We start from the raw sequence: 21,893 nt of genomic DNA on the forward strand, positions 1-21,893 counted from the left end.
CCCCATGTACAATTTAAATCTGATTTCAATGAAAGTAGTTTATATTATTTAAAATGGAAGATTTCTTAAACTTCGTTAGAATTTGTTCGTGAGGACCAGTCCCATTGTCTTTACTGCGTTAACAATATAATTTTCGTTCAATAAGAGGCAATAACTAAAAAATAGTTGGTTAAATGGTTAAATGAACACTATTGATGAAAAATTCAAAACAAGTCATATAAGGGAGGATACCATTTGGAAAAAACACATGGAAAAATATCACCAACTTAGTCTTCAACAGTAAGTAAATGTACATGTATATAAATTAACAATGAATCAATAATTAAAAATACTATAAAAATATAGACTGTATAGTACTAAAATATGGTATTGGCACTTTTATTTGTCATAGAATAACAAAAAATATTTTACAAATGATTGAAAAAGACTCTATACTTTACTAGGAATTCATAAAATCATTCAGTGATTCCTTCATCCTGATAAAGATAGCTTGCAATGCAAGGTAACATACGCCCACTGGCAGCTGTCATAAATGATAAAACAGTCTTTAGTGACTAAAGTACGAATTTTCTCATATTGAAGAAATTATTTATGCTGAATAATTCCACGAAATTTTTTAAAATCAATATCAATAACCAAAATACAACAAACAATTAAATCACACAGCTCTAATCAAGGGCAAAAAACAACTTTTGACGCGTGTTAACAAAGCCAAGGGCAATAACTCAAAAAATGTTCGTCAAAAATATCTCTTGCTAGAGCTTGTCTGAGATCTTATCAATTCCAATGATCACACCAAGTTTCATCAAAATCGGTTGAAAACTGTAGCTTCTATTGTGCTCACGAACAAATTTTGACGCGTTTTTACAAAGTCAAGGGCAATAACTCAAAAACTGTTCATCAAAAATGCATCAAGTTAGAACTTGTCCGAGATCTTATCAATTCCAATGATCACACCCAGTTTCATCAGAATCGGTTGAAAACTGTAGCTTCAATCCTGCTCACAAACTATTTTTAACAAATTTCGACGCGTTTTAACAAAGTCAAGGGTAATATCTCAAAAACCGTTCAACGAAAATACGTCAAATTCAAACTTGATCGAGATCTTATCAATCTAAAGCATCACACCAAATTTCATCAAAATCAAATGAAAACTGTGGTCTCTCTAGTGCTCACAAGAAATGTGAGGGGCGACGACAAAATACGACCACATATTCATGTGGGCGTGTAAAAAGTTACAGTGTTTCTGATTATAAACCCTAGATAATTTATTCATAGTGATACCTTTGGTAAACTATATTGATATGTCAGTTGAAAGATTTACATCATAATTTCATCAATTAATTAATTTTTTGATCAAAACTATTGTCTAACTCATCACTTATTTTGTTCATCCTTCAAAAAAGCTTTGATAATTTGATTGACTTTGTCAGGTTCATCAATTTGTACCCAATGTGATGACTCTTCTAAATAATCAATACTTAGATTGGTGACAAATTTCTTACAAATTTCAGCTAACCCTTTTTCTAATGCTGCATCTTTACATCCCCATATGATTTTAGTTGGAATGTTGATTTGTGTAGCATCTTGTCTAGAAAATGTCCGAGTAGCAGCTCTATAATAGTTTATGGCTGCTGTAGATGCACCTGAAAAATATTTTCACGTTAAATGATATTGTAATGCCACCAACTGCCAGTTAAGTATGTTAATAGCGACCTAGAATATTGAATTTTAAAGTATTTTGAAGTTGTATAAATAGTTAGGAATTTATATCAAACCTGGTCGACTGAAGGCATATTTATAAGCTTCTATATCATCTTTACTAATAGTTCCACACATAACACCTGATCCTTTACCACTGAATATTATCTCAATATTCTTATAATCATTTAACCAAAAGTTAAATTCTGGTATCCATGGCAACTGAAATAAATAAATATACCTGAAATGTAAGAAGAAAATATCATTGACTGAGGTATTTAAGGTTATGTTTAGCAATATCTATCATGATCATACAAACAAATATGGAAATATCAATGCTTTATCATGAATCAGATAAATACCAAATATACACCTGGGTTAATTGAAGTCAATTATGATTGAAATTTAATTCCAGAAATTGTTTTACATAAATCCCCTGAGCCCTGTTTCGGAGAAATATATAAATTGTTAGCACTAAGAATCTATACAGAAAAGGAATTCTGAACTTTATATAACGGACTAATTCTAATCTATTATTTAGGACAGAAAAAATACTTGCCAAGATTTGAGAAGCTGTGAAGGATTTGCAAGAGCATAGGGTAGAAAAGACCCCATATCAGGACAATTCATTACCACTAATTTATCTATGAGGTCAGGATATTTACTAGCAAAAGCCCAACAAACTGCTCCTCCCCAATCATGTCCAACTAGAATACATGATTTATATCCTGTAATGAAATGGGAAATTTCATTGGCTTTCATGAAAGACAAAAATCTGAATATTATCTGGATGGTTTGTTTTCAAACCATAATATAGTTCTTTTAGAAATGATTAAATGAGGACTGTCTGCACTTCATTTTGGAGCCGTGAAAATGAGATTGGTAGCATTTAGATCTGACCAGTCAGATTGGTAGAACAGAAATGAGGTAATGTAAACAAAACTAAACATCGCTTGGCCGCTGCCCGTTTGAAGAGATAAGAACACATTCTTTCCAAGTAAATATTCCAAAGTAAGGTTTCTTTTTCCATTGAAAGTGCCTAACTTTGGCTGAAAATTATCCTCTGTAAAACAAATTTTGAAGACATAATGCGTGATTGTGTGTATATTTATATCAATGCAAAGACATTCTACGACCAACAGGACCATTTTGAGGCTTAAAGACCTTAAAGCTAATATGTTGAAAATAACCCTATAATAAAACAGTAGAGTAATTATGTAAAAGATAGCTTGCCAGGCAAGGTAATATACGCCCACTGGCAGCTTTGATTTTAAAAATAAAAATTTGGCAGTACAGTACCAATTACCAGTATGAGATATTCAACCTTCAGACATACACTTCTTTTGAACTTTTTGAGGCAATACTGAATAATATTACCAAGTTTTATCAAAATCTGCCTTCTTCTTGATTGTTTACAGGCTAAAACTTGATCGTGTTTTTAAGAACAAGGGCAATGATATTTTTCGTTTTTTCTGAACAAGGGCAATAACTCATACAAAATATTTTTCAATTATTCTGATTTTCAATAGGGTTTATCTGTAATTACAGAGACTCACACCAAGTTTCGTCAAAATCTGTCAAGAATTTTGCCTTCTGGAGTGTTTTCAAGCTAAAATTGAATGCGCTTTCAAGAACAAGGGCAATAACTCATACTAATTATTATTTGATCTTTCTAATTTTTACTAGGGTTCATCCTTGGTGATGACAAACACTCACACCAAGTTTCATCAAAATCCATCAAGAGTTTATGTTTTAAGAACAAGTGCAATAACTCATACTAAATATTTTTGGATTTTTCCTTGGTTGATAACAAACAATCATACCAAGTTTCGTTGAATCAGAATTGTGCCTTGTAGAATGTTTTCAAGCGATTGTGGATGGACGGACGGACGGACATGGGTGACAACAATATACGCCCTCTATTTCATTTGGGCGTAACAGTTGGTAGCTTAGATTGCGTATATGGAGCACAAGATGAATGTTGAATAACAATAATTCAATACCTAAAGCTGGAATAATCTGTTTTAAATCTGTAACCATGTCAGAAACTTTATAATTCATGATCCCAGCCGGTTTATCTGATTCATTGTAACCTCTCTGATCTATAGCTACAACCCTAAAATACAAATAATGTACATTATCATTTAAATGAAATGAAATGAATGGAGTTTTACGTCCTACTTTTCTGCACCATACATTATCTTTTAAGTGCTAGGGCTATAAATACATTTTGGCTTAAGAATAAAACAAAACATGATTACTGGCGTATTATAGCTACTTGTGTCATATATAGATGTGCCTTTTAGCTTATATTCTGGAGAAGTTTCCATCCAATTTTATCAACTTTGATTCACAGAAAAACCAAATTCAAATAACTGGTTACCTGTAATCTCTGGAAAATTCCGTAAGTTGATATCTCCATGAATACCAGAATTCAGGGAAACCATGAACAAATAACATTAATGGTTTACCTTCCTCACCATTAGCTACATAGTGTAGTCGAACATTCTGCAAAAATAATAAAATATGATGTCTCAATGATCATAATACTGCTGAAAATTTCATCTCAGATCTTCTGAGTAAATCTAAAATATCATGCTGACTGACAAAGAGTAATTTTTAAGTGAATTAGAATATCAGCCTCAAATTAGCAATGTTAGTCTAAGAATATCATTGCATTCATGTTTATGTCTTTAGATTATCTCTTTTAATACAACCATAAAATATAATCAAAGCCTATATTTTGTCCAAAGACGACCGATTCATTTATTTGTGGGTGAAATTTTTTTACCAAACAGAACGTTGAATTTCATAATGCCTAAACTTAGTCACCTATTTTGACATACATATCTGAGGAATAAAAATTGATACACAACAAGAAAAAAGAAAACTGTTCATCAAGTGAAAAATAATTGAAAAAAAAGAAAGATAATTATCCATCTGAACTTGAAATATCCATACAAGTAATTTTACAGTTGTTAAATGAATATAGAGTGATTAAGCTTATGTTTTAAAAAAGAACTCGCTTGACTTTGACAGCCTAGAATTCATAAATAAATTTTGAATAAACCATTTTGAATTATTTTTACTAAAACTATTGTATAAACCTGTTCATCTGCCAGGGCTTGATTTCAGTGTACTAACCAGAGAGCTGATTTTTTATTTAAAATATTGAAACATAAACCGATCACATTTGTAATATGTTTACTTTGTACTGGATACCCGAAATTCATCATCAAAATAGGTATCTGTAAAATTATGACACAACATGATACAATTGAAAATGTTATTTTTGATATTTATAAAATGAAAGAAAAAATTCAATTCAAAGCTCAATGTAGTCAGAGAGTAACTACTGCCCTGGTGTTGTAGGTTATTTTATATTTTCTTCTATATGTTTCAATAATTCTATGAGCTTTGAGTTTGGCTGTTGGCTATCTAATTATAAGTTGTAAGGCTACTCAGTAGACTTATCTCAAAATATATCCCTTTATTAGTATGTTATAGGCCTAGTACAGTAGTATTAGACAGGTTTTAAATTGATTAAAGCACCTGCCTCCAAGTGAATGAAGTGGTGGGTTCCTAAACTTGGGTCAAGTAAACATTTTGGTGGGTCCATCCTTTCCTTGACATAAAACGCCCTTTTTGGATTTCGGACAACAAACCAAAATGTCCTTATCATAACAAGGGTACCAAACACACAGCCAACTGCAAAAGTTGCAGTAGAGAACATAATACTAAACAGTCCCATTCTGATATTAATCCGTCGACTGCTTCAGGTTAAAGTTCGGTAAATTACAAATTGTATACAAAATAATACAAAACGAAATATATTCGCGAAGTTCTATTTGGTTGAAACACATTTTAATAAATAACATATTTCATAGGGCTTAACGATTTGATGTCCTCATACATGCACTTTGATTTAACTGAAGTAAAATAAGCGGTATTCGGTTTGAAGTGTGGCATATTCTTGTTTTTAGTTGAATGAAAGTTACGCAGACAAAATGAATTAAAAAATTTTATTATAAGAAATGCAGAGCATTTCATTTTCCTTCAATGAAATATTAATAGTATGATCGGTTCGGGACGGATTCAATGTTCATTTCAATTTTTTCAGTATAATAGAAATAATATTATCCAACCAGGTCATGCAGACATTGTAGCGGGAAGAAATAAATATTATAGTCCCGAATGACAGGGCGAAATGTTTTGAAATGTAAACGTAAATTGAGAGACTGGATAATCATGGTCGATTAAAATGGCGTCAACATCAAATGATAGTTCTTGGTACACATCTCTTTTAGGATTATCGGAATATTTCAGAACTTCTAATCCTCCAAATATCCGCCTGTGCATTCACTGTCTACAGACAATTCTTGGTTTTCCACCTTCATCCGAGATTGAAGCGCGCACGCACCTCCAATTAGGGAATATCCTGTTAGCACACACAAAAAACATTGACACATCTCAAAATCATTTGGAAAAGGCGGTATGTTTAATTATTCTTTGTTCATTGTTATTTGACAGGCTCTGTTGTTGTTTTAATTAAGTTATATAATGTGCTAGTTGCATGAGCTACCGTCTAGACTTTTCCTAAAACATATCCCACACCACTTAAATGGTAAAAAAGAAACTGATACGGACTATTATGATTTTTATAAATTAATTGAAAACCCTACAACAGATTCTGTTCTAATATGTACCTTTATTTATTTCTATTTCAGTGGTCTCTTACATCAAGTGTATCCTTTGAATATCAATCATTACATTAATAGTGAAATTGAAATACAAACTGAGAAAAAGTAGCTGAAGTAGTGATGTGCTTATTTTGTATTATTTGACCTAATTATACCAAACAAACCTTGACAACCTGATAAAAGTTAAATATAATGTATAAACTAAGTATTGCTATGGTTAATTGTTGCCTAAGAAAAAAATTGTGCTTTTTCTGTGTAAAACAAACTCAATATTTTGACAATTTTTCTTTGCTTCTTGACTTTTATCTTGATGATTCCTTATGGACTTATTTGTTATCTCCCTTTAACCATGGAAGAATTGTGTATTTTTGCTTTTGCAATGCTTAAGCTTTCATATCACAAACACAAGACAATACTTTTTTGATAGAACACACCTCTTTAATAAAGCTATGCATGTAACACTTAACACAATTTGCTTTCATATCTAATGTTTGGTAAATCCTCTGAAACTGTCCTTTAGATGAATTCATTTCAAAGGACAGAAATATCCAAATGAAAGTTATCAAAACAAACTAGTGGCATACATCTAAAATAATTTGCATGAAATCTTTGGGTATAGCCTTCAATCTTTTGGTTTGTTTTCCTATGGATATTTGAGAAAAGTGAAGTAACTAACAAATAGTTAAAAAATGAAATCTTACTGTTTTTATTTTGATTAGCTTTAAAGATATTTAATATTTGTGAATTGTAACTTGAAAAGTAGGATTTTTGTTCTCAATAGCAGAAATAGAATTACAATTTTTGTGTAAGTCAGCATTCTAATATGGTTTTTTTTGAAAACTATATTCCTTAACTCATTTGAAAGACACATCTAGATGATGTACGGTTTGAATCAGCGAGTGTTTTAACTCAACTGTATGAGAAACAGGTAAGAATCAAGTATAAGCTTAATGATATTTATATAAAGACACACCGGAACGGTAATGTGATTTTGACAAATTAGTAAAATCATTGTTTATTAATAAATCAAAGTAAGGAACAGAATCTATTCATTAAAGATTATTTGCCCATATTCAAATAAATTCTATATAGCAGTGTTTTTTTACATGCTTTATTTAATAAATATTGTAGCTGCTTTAATTTCTAATTGATTGATTGTGCTGCTCGTAAATTGTGTTCATGAGTTTTCATCATAAAGTTAATTTTTTTTTTCAATTAAATTAACTTGTTTTAATGCTTTTTTTTTTTTAGAACCAAACCAGTAAGGCAAAACCATTATTATTAAGAGCTATTGAACTGTCACAACAGGCACCCTATTGGCACTGTCGACTTTTATTTCAATTAGCAGTGAGTAACACATTTTAATTTTTCAGTTAGCACACATTTGCCGTTGATTCCATAACTGTAAAGTGCCATTCCTTTTCTAAACCATTAATGCAGGTTTGAGGGGCTGCTTTGGAAAAAATTTCTAAATGCAAAAATAAACTTATTTCCCTTTCTGAAAGAGGCAGTACACATTAACATTAGCAAATGGCATTCTAAGGATTGTTGGTTTATACTGCAGAATGGCCTTGATGGTTTCTTTTAGCCCATCAGGAGCAGAAAATTTTTGAATAAAACTCATTTTTTGTCCCCTCTTCCCTCCTCTGCAGAAGTGGTTACTCATAAATTAGCGAGTTAAAACAACATTGTTCAACTATTACCTCTTAATTCTTCAGCAAATTCATACAAAAGAACATGATTTTTCATCTGCATCTAATTTATTGGCCATTGGCACAGATTTTGCTGTTGTTTCTCGGTCAGAATATACACGACTACTGTTTGTCCTTAGTAGAGCCATGGTAAGTACATTTGTTTTACTTCTTTATGTAAAAGTTGATCAACATTATTGTTGAAACGGTTAATCAGTTAACCGATTTCGGATAGTATTTCATGGATAACCGGGTCTGATTTGAGATAATCGGTTAACTGTCAATTTTATAAGAAGTGAAAAGTGAGATTCATTGAGACAATAGATTTATACCAGTTGTGGAACTGATTCGCGGACACATAAATGAGATACATTCATTACACTTACTCCACAACTGGTATAAAAACCTTTGATCTGTTAGAGACTGTAGCAAGGAGTGACCGCTCGTAATCTTACATTGAAGCAGACGCTTCTGGGTATTCATTTACACTTACTCTAGTTTATTTGACGTTGAGTTACCGCCGCAAATGTGGTTTTTGACCCCTTTTATAATCTTTAGTAATTAACCAGGATTAACCGGGTAACAAATAGTTATTGCCGACGATTACCCAGTTCGTAAAATTCACTAACCATTTCAACACTAATAAACATGATCATTCTATTAAATAATTGGTACAATTCATATCTAGATGTTTTTCTTTTTGATCAGATATCCTGTAAAATAATAGACTTATGATTATTATTTTTAGGTGATAAAGATTTATTTAAACTGATGCTGAAGTAACAAATATGTTCTCTTTTCTGGCTAATAGAAAGATAGATGATATATAGCATTTTATAAGATGAACTGTAGGTGAAATAACAGATTGATAATTTTATTTTAGGTGTTGTTAATAGATAAACAGATGGGTGAAGTTCACAAGGTTTTAATGGAAGCCAATCAGTTGTTGGAAACTTATCATGGTCCCCATTTACAGAAAGAGTCATTGCGTGTGTTTTTTCTTGTGTTACAAGTTTATCACTGTTTGACTGCCGGTCAGGTTAGTACTTGATAATTGGCAATTATATTTTATACTGAGAAAACCTGAGAAAAGTGGACGATCTTTGATATTGTTAATGTTAGGTGTGATTAATGTTTGCCATATGTACAGCAGAATTGACGTATTTATTTTAAATTTAATTCACATGACGCATCACATGTCTGGCTGATTTTTTCACAACACAGTTTTTGAAGAAGTGAGATTTTGGTCAAATGACTCTGGCACAGATGAAATTGAGACGAGAAGATGCTTTTTTTTTATCAATTTAGTTGACCTAAAGATAGAAAGTAGGTGTAAGATATCAACAAACATACCTATTTAAAGAATGCCTTTGTTGACACAATAGTTGACCAGACCAGAATAGCTCCAAACCCAAATTTGTGTTAAAAGATTTATATATTTGGTCATAATTTAATGACAGTTGGAAATTATTTGCATCTGTTGTAGTTAGTAAGTCTTCCAAACATTGACAAATGTCTTAAAAGAAATGGAAATATGTTGTCCTTATAATGACTTTTTTATTTTATTTTTTTTTCGATTTTCAATGGAAAGCAATGGGTTTTTCTAATTTGATTTTTACAAAAAAGATGAATTTTTACAAATTTATTTCAGGTTAAAACAGTAAAACCATATTTAAAACAATTACAACAGAGTATACAAACTATTACACAAATACAGTCAGAAGATGGTAAGCCTTTTATGTTGATCCTTTTATTTCATTGACTATTTATTACCAAATGACCAAAAGGTTTTTCTATTTTGTAATAATTTACAAATGCTTAAGTAGTGCAAGTATGTCAAAAATTGCTCAAGAGTCTGTTTAAACAAGTTCACCTGTCTATAGTGTCAAGCTAAGATCCAACCTTAATAGTTTCTATTTTTTAAATCTTATTCTTATTGTAAATTTCAAGTGTTATATTTCAGAGCCATTATCAAATAATCCAGTAGATTTATTTCAATGGTTACCCAAAGAACATATGTGTGTTTTAGTTTATCTTGTAAGTACAATTGTTTTTTGCAATGTATATTCAATGTCATTGTGCCTAATTTTGTAAGATGTCTTGATGATGTGTGAAATCTTGGCACTTGTTATGGAAACTAATAGGCCAGACAGTTTCAACAAGGATTTTATCTCTGTTCACAATTTTCAGATTGCCAGTTTAAGAATCAAGAACTGATAAAATGACTGATTATGATGTTCTTAAATTGAGAAGAAATAAATCTTGTGTCAATATAATTCAGTTTTGAAATAAAAGAAAAATTAGATATGAGTTAAGGTGATATTATTTGGTGTTATTGCCCTTATATTATATTGCCATCTGGTTATTATGTAATTTATTTTTCAGGTAACAGTAATGCATTCAATGCAGGCAGGTTATATGGATAAAGCACAGAAGTATACCGATAAAGCGCTAATGCAAATTGAAAAATTAAAAAGTAAGTTTTGAAAGGGTCCCCACATTATCTTTAAGTTATTAAACAGCTCATTCTTTTTGATGATACAAACTGATAAATCTATAAATTAGTAATAAGGATGATTTAGCAGTTGTATTTGAAAAATCCATTTATTTAGAACAAATAACATACCTAGCTGCTGCATCTTAGTAATTGTATGAAATGGACAGTATTGAACTTGGTTGAACATATCAGTTTGATATCATTTGCTTATTTTTTTTTTATATCAGCTACCTTAAATGTGTTTAGAGAATCAAGTAAAATATTATAAAGATAACTGTGTTTTTCTCTGGTAAAAAGCCCAAACATACAGTTAATGTGAAAGTAACTTAATTTTGCTTTTGTTTTTATTTCAGTGTTAGAAAATCATCCCCTACTCTCATCCTTCCAATTAATGTTAATAGAACATATCGTTATGTGTCGTTTAATCATGGGTAATAAATCGTCTGCCATACAAGAAATATTTCAAGCTTGTCATGTTTGTCAACAACAACCACGTCTTTTTACTACTCATGGTGCACAAATTCATACTTTACTGGTAAAGCATCTTTAAAATCTTTCCATAAATATAATACTTTATGATAGCATTTTTATATGCCCACATGAAATGTGGAGCGTATATATTGCCGTCACCCATATCCGTAAGTCCGTCCGTCCACAATTGCTCGTAAACACTCTACAAGGCACAATTCTTGACTGATTTCGACGAAACTTGGTATGGTTGTTCACCCAAGGATGAACCCTATTGAAAATCAGATGAATCGAAAAATATTTACTATGAGTTATTGCCCTTTCAATTTTAGCTTGAAAACACTCTAGAAGGCACAATTCTTGATGGATTTTGACAAAACTTGGTGTGAGTGTTTGTAATCACCCAAGGATGAACCCTATCGAAAATCAGAAAAATTGAAAAATTTTAAGTATTAGTTATTGCCCTTGTTCTTGAAAATGCGTTCAATTTTTAGTTCGTAAACACTCTAGAAGGCACAATTCTTGACGGATTTTGACGAAACTTGGCATGATTGTTGGTTATCACCCATGGATAAACCGTATTGAAAATAAGAAAAATTGAAAAATATTTAGTATGAGTTTTTGCCGTTGTTCTTTAAAACTCGTTCAATTTGTAGCTCGTAAAAACTCTATAAGGCATGATTCTTGACGAATTTTGACAAAACTTGGTTTTATTATTCCTTACCGCACTAAAGATTGAATATTTGTTAGAGTTTTTACGAGCTAAAGATTGAACACGTTTTCAAGAACTAGGGCTCATACTCATTATTATTCATTATCGCCCTCAAGAGTTCAAAAGAAGTGTATGACTGAAGGTTAAATATTTCATATTGGGGATTGTTACTCTACTGATAAATATTTATGTTCAAAATCAAAGCTGCCAGTGGGCGTATATTATCTTGCCTGGCAAGCTATCTTTAATGGCTCCCTAATCTATACAAGTAGACACCATGTCAATGATGTCAAATTTTAAGGAAAGGAAACTTTAGCACTTTGAAATAGTTTTGGTTAAGATGAATTATAATTTTGTTCTTTTACAGTGGCATCCTACTTTTGTTCCACGTCATTGTTACAAAAGGAAAATTTTTCAATTTTGAAGTGATTTTGGTGAAATTAAAAGATAATTGTTTAGCTTTCTCAGTAGGGTTTCTGTCACCCAAATGTTATATGAGATGAATTAGATATAGATAGAAATGATTATTATTTGTTTTCTCGCATAAAATTATAGAATAATACCTGTTTAATATTTTAAGGGGTTATATGCTATGTCTATGAATTGTATGGAAGCTGCTGAATCCCAGTTTAAAACTGCATACAAGGTAAGAATACTCAGGTTGCACAGGTCTTAGATAGGCTTATTTTGGCAGCCCAGTAGAACTTAGTCGGGAACAATTGTCAGACCCAAAGTTGTGACCCGTTTATTAGTAACTGGTTATATTTTCTAGTGTATTTGGTGACTTTGCCTCAATGGTCACAAAACATTGAGAATAACAAATAATTATCTATTTATTGTACAGTTATGAGGGCAGTATCATAAAGTGACTACAGTTGTATCTGCTGGAAACCACTGCAGATTCTTTTATAATGGGATTTTACTTTTGATTTGAGTTTCTGTTTTTTTTTATTTCAGTCATCTTCATCTACAGATTTACGTTTATTTGTTAATTTAAATTTAGCTATTGTGTATATAAGAGCAAATAGACATACTGACTTAGCTACTTTATTAGAATCAATCAATCCAGAAACAGTTCCTCAACAGTAAGTATCCAATTTTCTTGATTGAAAAGAGAATTAGATCAGATTTATAAAGTTATTCATCAAAGCTAGCAGAAATTAAATGAAAAAATTCTAATCTTTAAAACAAATAGGGCTTTCTTATATCACTCTTCAAATAGTACATCATAGAAATATATGTTTATATGTTTGAATTTTTGTTAATAATAAATTTTATATTTATTTTGAATGGTAGCTCACATAGTTTAAAGGCAGCAGCATATTATGTACAGGGTTTACAAGGTTTTTTCCAATCTAGATTTACAGAAGCAAAGTAAGTTAAAGGCCAAAGTCTCATCTTTTCTAGTTAATTCTCAACTTCTTATAACACAATACATAATGCCAACTAATAAAATATTATATTCAATACTGAATATTTGACGTACTGTTGTAAAAGTGTTTTTTCGAACAAAACATTGATTTATGGTAATTTGAGATGGACATGTTGTGCTGGGATGTTCTTAGAAATGACTGTAGTATAATCTTTCAGTTAAGAGACAAAATTCAGAATATATCCATGATTCAATCAAATAAGATTGTGAGTTTCAATCTTTTTCAGACGCTACCTCAGAGAAACTTTAAAAATGGCGAATGCTGAAGATTTAAATCGTTTAACGTCCTGCTCTTTAGTGCTATTAGGTCATATATTTTTATCAATGGGCAATCACAGAGTAAGTTACTAAACGATGTACCATATCTTATCGAGACTTTCTCTTTTAGTCAGTTTTGATATACATTAGCATTTGTTAGAGCCAAGACAAATTTGTGAGATGAAATATTTGGCTATGAAATGTATTTTATTTGCAATTCATATGGTTATGTTTGGATATTAAGTGGAAGCTATAATTTCAATTATATGAATTTAGTCCTATTGAAAATCTATTAAATTTTATGTTTTCAGGAAGCAATGAATATGGTGACACCAGCAATGCAATTAGCAGGAAAAATACCAGACGTACATGTGCAATTATGGGCTTCTTCTTTATTAAAAGGTATGTAGTTTGAATTTCCTTAGGCCTTATGTAATAAATCATGAAATTATTTAAGTAAACTCAGTCAATATTAAAAAGGTCATTATTTCCTTCAATAAATTCAGAAGATTATTATGTTGTACTATTATAGTTTTATAAAGTATTGTTATATTTTAATATTCTAGATTTATACAGATTATGTGGTGATAATGTAAATGCAGAAGAAGGCTATATGATGCATACAAATTTTTCCCAATCATTATTAAAAGATCATTTCCAATCATCACAGTTATCTGAGCATGGTTTGATACAGGTAGGGAAATGGTATTTTCATTGTTATATGTCTATTTTTTTTCATGGGACTTCAGCATTGCCTGTTATTTCATTTAGGATTTTGTCTAGTAATATATTGACAAACCTCAAATGCCTTGTTTTACTACGATCAGTTCAAAATTAAACTTTTAATACAGGTTTTTTTTTACAAGGACAAGAAAAACATATAATTCTATTATATTTGTTATTATATTTCAGTGGACTGATGGTGAATGTCCGTTTCATTTAAGTAGTAGTGGTATGAGTAGCAGTGCAATGATTTAACATGACAATCGTTAAGACATATGAAGCTTTATATGAGTCACTGCCATGAAATATTGCTGTCATAGCAGAGCAGATACAATAAAAGGAATGGAAAATGATCTGTGAAAACCTTGAAGCTGGTTTACTCCCAAAACAAACTACAATAAAGTGTATTTGTGAAGAAGCACATGACTTATTACACTGTTGTTAAAGGAGTGTAGAATGAAGACTTAGTAATGATTACTAATTATCAGATAGCTCAGGTGGAATATTCAAGGATCAGCCAAAGTATCAATAAGATTTATAAGTGAGTCCCTTTATTATCAGTAATTACTGATGGATGATTGTGGTGTCACAAATCACAAGATACATATATTCCTGTATAGACTAGCTTCCAGTCGTTATTCTTTTAATTTTTTCCTGCTTTTCAGTTTTTTATTCCATTATTTTAACGACTGGATAAATTCAGGGGATATTGAATATGAATAACAGGTTGATGGTGCCTAAAGGCATTCAATGAGCTAAAAATAAAAAAAAAAATCACTCAGTAGACAGATTTCTTACATGTCTTGGTTGTAGTTAGATCTGGTCAACCCAACCTGCATGCTCACAATTCTTACATTGGTATTCAAATAGTGGTATGTGTTAAAACATGAAATGATGATCAAATTTAAATGGTCTGTAAGACTGCATCTTAGATATGGAAATTGGGATTGCTTAGATATGTATACTTAGAAGAAAAACAGTTGGTTGGAAAGAAGCAGTTATCAAATATATGAAAAGAGTCTTAGCCATTTTATCTTTTTAAATAATCAGAGTTGTGTATCACTCAAACTTGATGTTGAAATCAACGCCTTGATCAATCAATATTTGCTATTTGAATTGGAACATTTATCAGAAATTGCGACCCTTAATGCTGTTATGTTCGACCAAGACTGACAATGCTTGGGATGTTACTTCAGGATTTTAAGTTAAATAACTGGTATTGTAGTACAGTTTAACATGTTAAACATAATTGTTACAAGTTACAACATAAATGAGAGAGAATATTTTATAGTTTTAATGTGCTAGATATCATACTTTTATGTTGGGAGTATAGAAGATTTTAGACTTTAAACTTGTTTGTTTAAGGAAAGGTTGTGCAAATATCATTAATCTCATTTCATTTCATCTTTTCTAGATTTTCTATACATCTGATCTTTTACATTGTTTTTTTTCAATCCTATACAGAGTATATAAAACCAAATATTTCCATATTTATAATTGAAATCTTTCGAGGAGGTTTTCTTTAATCAAATTTTTAAAACATTCTATCAGTATAATATTAGGAATAGATTCTATTTCTTGTTCTACTTGATAATGCCAATGTTCATTCTAGAATACCAAAATTCCTACCTGCATCTCTTTTAATACTGTATTTTTTTTTTTCTACAATTCTTCCCAGTTCATGGTTTTATAGATTATGTTACCTTTTAAGCACTAATTCTTTAGAGTTCATTTGAACATTTTTAAGTAAAATTGTTTTTTGGTTTTATATTTAAACTTTCATTGATAGTACTGATCCATAGTAGTTTGGTAGTTAACATAGATATATTCAGACCTCATGTTGGACTGTTTTTGGAAAAGAAACTTTAGTTATGAATTCCATATTGATTTATAATGTTTAAATTTAGTAAACCATAAATTTTTTCATCAGTTGGTATTTTCATCAATACAAAAACAATTGAACATGATAATAATTTTATCAATTGATACAAAAATGATGAAAAAAGCTATTCAAAAATTATTGACAAAATCAAATTCAAAAACAATGTGGATTGATGTGTTTCAAAATCATAATTACATTTCATGAATTGATAATTATTTCATAGGATTAAGGTTGAAGTATGATATTTTATAACAAAAATATTTACTAATAGAATTTGAGAAAAGAGTAAAACATACTCTCAAGTTAAAATTATACATTTTTCCTTGCTGAAGTAGGATACAAATGTTGTCAATATAAGGTGTGATAATTTTTGACAAGGTGGAAACATAGAATATAATTATTTGTCAGATTACTCCCATTTTTAATTGAACTGTAATGTTAAGTCATGTTTATGTGATAAAATCATCTTTGTTCATGATTACTTGATCATGTTTTAAAATCAATTCATAATAAACATTTGTAAATAAATCATTCTTACAGAGCATTGTAAATAATCATTTTTACCAAATCATAGATCTTTGTATATATTCATTATTTGTGTATAAGTTTATAGCCTGTAAAGAAATACCACCCTTTTACAGTAGATAAATGTTTTGTATAAATTCATTTCTCTTGTATTTTACTGTCTTACTGTTTATAAAAGAGAACAGATATAGTTTCTTGTTTTTTGTTCAACAAACTATTATGTGGTCATGGGAAATGGCAATCGCAATAAAAGCCTCTAATAACGTCATTCCATCTATTATTTGAAATACCAGGGATGAAAGCCTTATCAAATATTATAATATAAATGCAGTCAAAAAATGTTTTGATAGAATACCTGATCCTCGAAATTTGTCTAAAACGGAATGATTTTTATACGCCTACATTATTATGTGGTATATTGTCGTCGCCCCGTCCGTCCACAATTGGACGCAATAGAGATAACAGTTTTTATCTGATTTTAATGAAATTTGGTGTGATTATTTATAATGATGAGATCTCGGACAAGTTCGAATCTGACGATCTGTCGATGAATGATTTTTGAGCTATTGACCTTGACTTACGAAAAAACGCGTCAAAATTTGTTTGTGAACAAAATAGAGACTACAGTTTTATTCCGATTTAAATGAAATTTGGTGTGATCATTTATGATGATGAGATCTTGTTCAAGGTCAAACTTGACGATCTTTCGATGAACGATTTTTTAGTTATCTTTGAAATAAGGCAGATATAAAAGTATTTCTCAAACCCATTGATACCTAACAACTTTTACTTAAAAGCTCATTCCATCCTAAACACACATTTTACACAAGTTTTATGAAACCGAAGAATTTTCACTCAAACAGACGATTTTGAAAATGCGTGTCGATTATAATGAAACATTCCTTATGGATTTATTACCTTCTATATTTTTAAGTTTATTTGAGCGACGTTTCAACCAGCGTGTTCTTTGGTCTTAATCAAGCAATGAATAATATTATAGGTCGGTAATGATATTTTATGGTTAACAAGTATATATAGGTAAAGCCAAAAAGAATAATTACTAGAATACTGTCTTAAGTTAATTGATTCGGTGATTGATATTTAAAAGACTATTAATATCATATTCTCATAGAACTAGCAACGTTTCATTTATACTGTATTTCATTAAGAAATATTTAATATTTCAACATAATTCAAATAAGATTTTGTTGCACCTGCTGTATAGCAGGAATTTGACACATTATGTCTTTTCGCACATGATGCTGTCGGGGTGTGAATGTTGGGAGTGTTTGGCGACGACATGCTAACTAGATTCTGTTTATAACGGGTTATAGGTGCTGAATAGGGTTTATGTTCTTTTTCACGCACAAAATATCACAATTCTGCTTGAATAATTGTATAAGCGTACTTTGTGGTCGAAAATATTTGTCCGATTTGTCACACACGATAACATTGTATTACTGAGATATGACCCTTCATTTTGTCTTTCTTTGGAATAACCACTATTAATGAAAACAGTGGCGTTTCTATGAATCATTTCGGTGGGTGTGGGGCAACAACCAACTAATTTTATATTTATTTCTTTCGAATTTTGATCAACTTTTCCAAAATCATTTTTTTTCTTTTTTATATTGTGGCCTCCTAGGAGAGTTCTAATAAAGTGTTGACAGTAATTGCGAGTTGTGGTAAACTTGTTTGTTATGACAATTAATACAACGTTCAATAATTAACCGTTCCATAAATCAATTTTTTAAACTGATTAGTCAAACACACATACACATTTACACCCCTAATAATGTGTTGGCTGTGTGTTCCCTCGTCGAACTCCAGGATAGTGGATGATAATTTCAATCCCTTTCGTCCTCTGTCATTGACGTTTAATATTTACACCTTATATGACAGGTTGAAACGATCATTAGAGACGTAATTGCAATCCGAAAGACTCCTCCGTAGGCCTAGTATTGGTGTCAAAATGTTCAATTTTAAATACAGAGATACATTTTCGTAGGATACCTGGAAAAACAATTACTGAATGCATATTTCACCATTATGTTTCCAAATAATTATATTTCAATGTCATGGATCCACATTTTCGAAAAATAACATTCCGTCTCACAAGGAGGCTCAATTAATGTGGGAAATTGCTAGTGGATGTATCCGATGTAAACAATAGAAAAAAGCTTGCTGGATGGACAGTATTTTGTCAATATTTTGGTCTAAATAAATAATCACCTAAAAGAAAAATACTCATTTAATATACATGTGCATTCCATGATATAATGTATTCAATTAAATATCGACAAAATAATTCACAAACATTCAGATAAAACGTAGGAAACTTGATCGAATCACAACAAGATTTTTCTCGAAGAAACAGAACTACTTGCAGGATATATATATAAACCGCAAAATATTTTTTATTAGAAAAAGCAGCCAATTCCGGCTTAAAGCTGAAAAATATATAATTCACGAGATCTGTGTTTCAATACAATAGATTTTCGTGGTCAGAAGAGCACAGACACGAATTTCTATGGTTGATTAATTTTCTCTCTGTGAGATATATATTTAGGCTACCATTTTAAAAAAATATAATTAGCTGTTTGAATTATCTAGGCAAAAAGCTGCACAATCTGTTATTTTTTTTTGGCTTTTTTTATCCCTTAGGTCTATTGATAGCCTACCGGTTGTGTGTGACGTCAAACGAGTAACAATGTGATAATTAAGGTAACACATACAATTGCCTTCCGTTGTCAGAGTACCCACGTGTGTATAAAACGAACCATTCCACCATTTAAGTTTTACAGAGTAAAAACGACTCGTGCTTGGCACATTGCAGCTCTGTGTTACAGCTGACTATCGAAGAAATCGAAAACGTTATGCATTCTTTTAGCATTGATTACCTAACAAGAAAAGAAGCTGATGATGGGAACAGAAGTCCAGCTCGTTCACTGAACAGTTTTGGCGAAAGTAACTCTCCGAAAGACTGTGGGAATATCTCCGAACGCTCCGCAGACGGTGATCAAGAACCAACGTATGGCTCTTCAAAGCCGCCTCTCAGCTACATCGCCTTGATTTCAATGGCTATCTTGGATTCGGCAGATAAACAGACGTTGCTCGGAGATATATATCAGTTCATTATGGATAAATTCCCTTATTACAACAATAAGGGCAAAGCTTGGAGAAACAGTATCCGCCACAACTTGTCACTCAACGAATGTTTTATCAAAAGTGGACGTGCTGAAAATGGTAGGGGTAATTTCTGGTCAATTCATCCTGCCTGCATAGAAGACTTCTCTAAAGGAGACTTTAGACGCCGAAAAGCCAGAAGAAGGGCTCGTAATAGTGGATTGTTAGATATAAGCGAGATGCCCTTAAGTTACAGATGCAACCTTGGATACGTTCTTATGACACCTTCGGTAGTGCCTTTCAGTCCTGTAAAACAATCGTCGTCAGAAGTCACGACATATTCTCATCCAGAAACGCCATTTCCTTCTATCTATCAGCAGAGTCCTGAAAGTTTTAATTCGTGGTGATGATAATATTTATGGTAACTAAAAATATCAAGATTATATTTATATTTTACGTTAAAATGTATTTTCCCAACCTAAAATGGTAAATTGGTGCTGTGGCGTTTTGTAATTCTGCAAATATTTTTGGGTAGCTTGTTTAAAGTTGTCTTATGATAATTCATTTGTACTCTATCATATTTTGTAAATGAAGTGTCATAACCCTTTAGGAATTTCGAAGCTTATTTTCCGAGAGATTATTATTAAAATACAAGACACTGTTGTAAAAGGGGATCATTAAGCTTAATATACAAACCCAAACAGCATTAAAGCAATTCTTTCCTTCCTTAATATTGCTTTCTATTGTTATTGGTATTATTGTTGTTATTCTCGATTTGTGACTTTATGTGTTTTAAACATTGAGTAATATTCATAATTATGGTGTTAGATTCTTAATAGGATTGTCTATGAATATGGTGTAAGATTCATAATTATTGTGTATGATTCTTCTAATTGTCCAAGATTTATAATCACTGTGCAAGATTCATAATTATTGTGTAAAATTCATAATTATTGTGTAAAATTCATAATTATTGTGTAATATTCATAATTATTGTGTAATATTCATTATTTGTGAGTAATATTCATAATTATTTCCAAGATTCATAATTATTGTTCATTATCACATAACAGAGATAGTATAATATTCATTAAAGAGACAGATGCACCATTTTTTACCAGTCTCAGAAAAGGGAGCATTTTTTAAGTAAGCCAATCAGTAATAATGTTCACAGCTCATCGTCGAAATTTGAGCCTTCAAACCCATGTGTGTTCAGAATTATCCGCGTTTGAATGTTAAAATTGAGAGTATATATTTTAAAGACATATATTGAAATAATAAGTAAAATTCCTTATTTGAAATATTTTTAAAAGAATTTTGCGATTTTCTTACATTTCTAGTACTTCTGAAGACTATTTACATAATATTCATCACTCAAATCAACCACCCAAAATGCTGCATCTGTTCTTTCAATATTTTGATCGTTAGAGTCCTTCATAATCTTACTGGTCCAATATTTTTGTTTTCTTTCTTTTTAACTTGCTATTTATAATAAAATAGTTATGAAAATAACATTTGTTTTTACTTTTTTATTTATAAAGATATGGATTCAATCTGTCCTTCGCGTTCTTGCATAATTTGTTTTTAAAGAGATTCGTTGAGATATTGACGATAAACACATGATGAACATGGAAGTTAAAGACGAAGATTTAATAGAAAAAGGTCATACATCATTTGGGTATTATGATATAACTGTATATAATAAAACAAGGGGAATTGTTACATTAAATTCTTGTGATGAAATGGTACTTCACTATTTCCTTCTTCAGCGGTTTGACGAGATCGTGGTAAATAGGATAGAAAAAAGTAAACATCAGGAATGTCAGCCTCAAAATAGTACTTATAATTGTTAATAAAAATATAAACATGAGTACAAATTATCTCTTTAAATTGTTCACAATGGTCAATATTCAGCTCCAATTTTTTTTGTCTGTTTTTTTCAATATTAACTTACAATCAATTTTTATGAACGTCATTGTAAGACTGTCAGTACTGTTTTAAAGGATTGTCAAGAGGTTATTTAAACTGTTTATGTACCTTTCCCATATTGACGTCATCCGAACCAAAGCAACTGATTGAAAATTGGAATAGTGCAAATGGATGCTATCAGTGTCCACTATACTCATATAATCTTTTTTTCTAAACCTCTTTACAATCCCTTTAAAGCAGGTATTCAGT

The 21,893-nt window shown here is 30.8% G+C and overlaps 3 protein-coding genes across 3 annotated transcripts; 2 read left to right on the top strand and 1 right to left on the bottom strand.

Moving 5' to 3' along the window:
* Positions 1 to 1,377: 1,377 nt before the first annotated feature.
* Positions 1,378 to 5,465, bottom strand: LOTGIDRAFT_228018 (hypothetical protein; the record flags this gene model as incomplete). Its single annotated transcript, XM_009045719.1, has 6 exons — positions 5,258 to 5,465; positions 4,085 to 4,209; positions 3,705 to 3,817; positions 2,261 to 2,429; positions 1,779 to 1,942; positions 1,378 to 1,646 (listed from the first exon to the last, which is right to left on the bottom strand). The coding sequence occupies exons 1-6, from the start codon at positions 5,450 to 5,452 to the stop codon at positions 1,378 to 1,380; spliced, it is 1,035 nt and encodes a 344-aa protein (XP_009043967.1). The 5' UTR covers positions 5,453 to 5,465.
* A 497-nt stretch (positions 5,466 to 5,962) lies between these two features.
* Positions 5,963 to 16,772, top strand: LOTGIDRAFT_205565 (hypothetical protein; the record flags this gene model as incomplete). Its single annotated transcript, XM_009045720.1, has 17 exons — positions 5,963 to 6,193; positions 7,267 to 7,329; positions 7,653 to 7,748; positions 8,120 to 8,242; positions 8,976 to 9,131; positions 9,744 to 9,819; positions 10,056 to 10,129; positions 10,478 to 10,568; positions 10,943 to 11,124; positions 12,350 to 12,415; positions 12,727 to 12,854; positions 13,066 to 13,143; positions 13,429 to 13,540; positions 13,771 to 13,861; positions 14,026 to 14,153; positions 14,372 to 14,411; positions 15,795 to 16,772. 17 exons carry the CDS (start codon positions 5,963 to 5,965, stop codon positions 15,824 to 15,826), a joined length of 1,767 nt encoding a protein of 588 aa, XP_009043968.1. The 3' UTR covers positions 15,827 to 16,772.
* Positions 16,773 to 19,633: 2,861 nt separating this feature from the next.
* LOTGIDRAFT_99434 (hypothetical protein) lies at positions 19,634 to 19,915 on the top strand (the record flags this gene model as incomplete). Its single annotated transcript, XM_009045721.1, has 1 exon — positions 19,634 to 19,915. A coding segment is annotated over one exon (282 nt), but the record flags the coding sequence as incomplete, so codon positions are not given.
* Between the last annotated feature and the right edge of the window lie 1,978 nt (positions 19,916 to 21,893).

This window comes from Lottia gigantea (genome assembly GCF_000327385.1).
Source record: "Lottia gigantea unplaced genomic scaffold LOTGIsca_1, whole genome shotgun sequence".
Lineage (NCBI taxonomy): Eukaryota > Metazoa > Mollusca > Gastropoda > Lottiidae > Lottia > Lottia gigantea.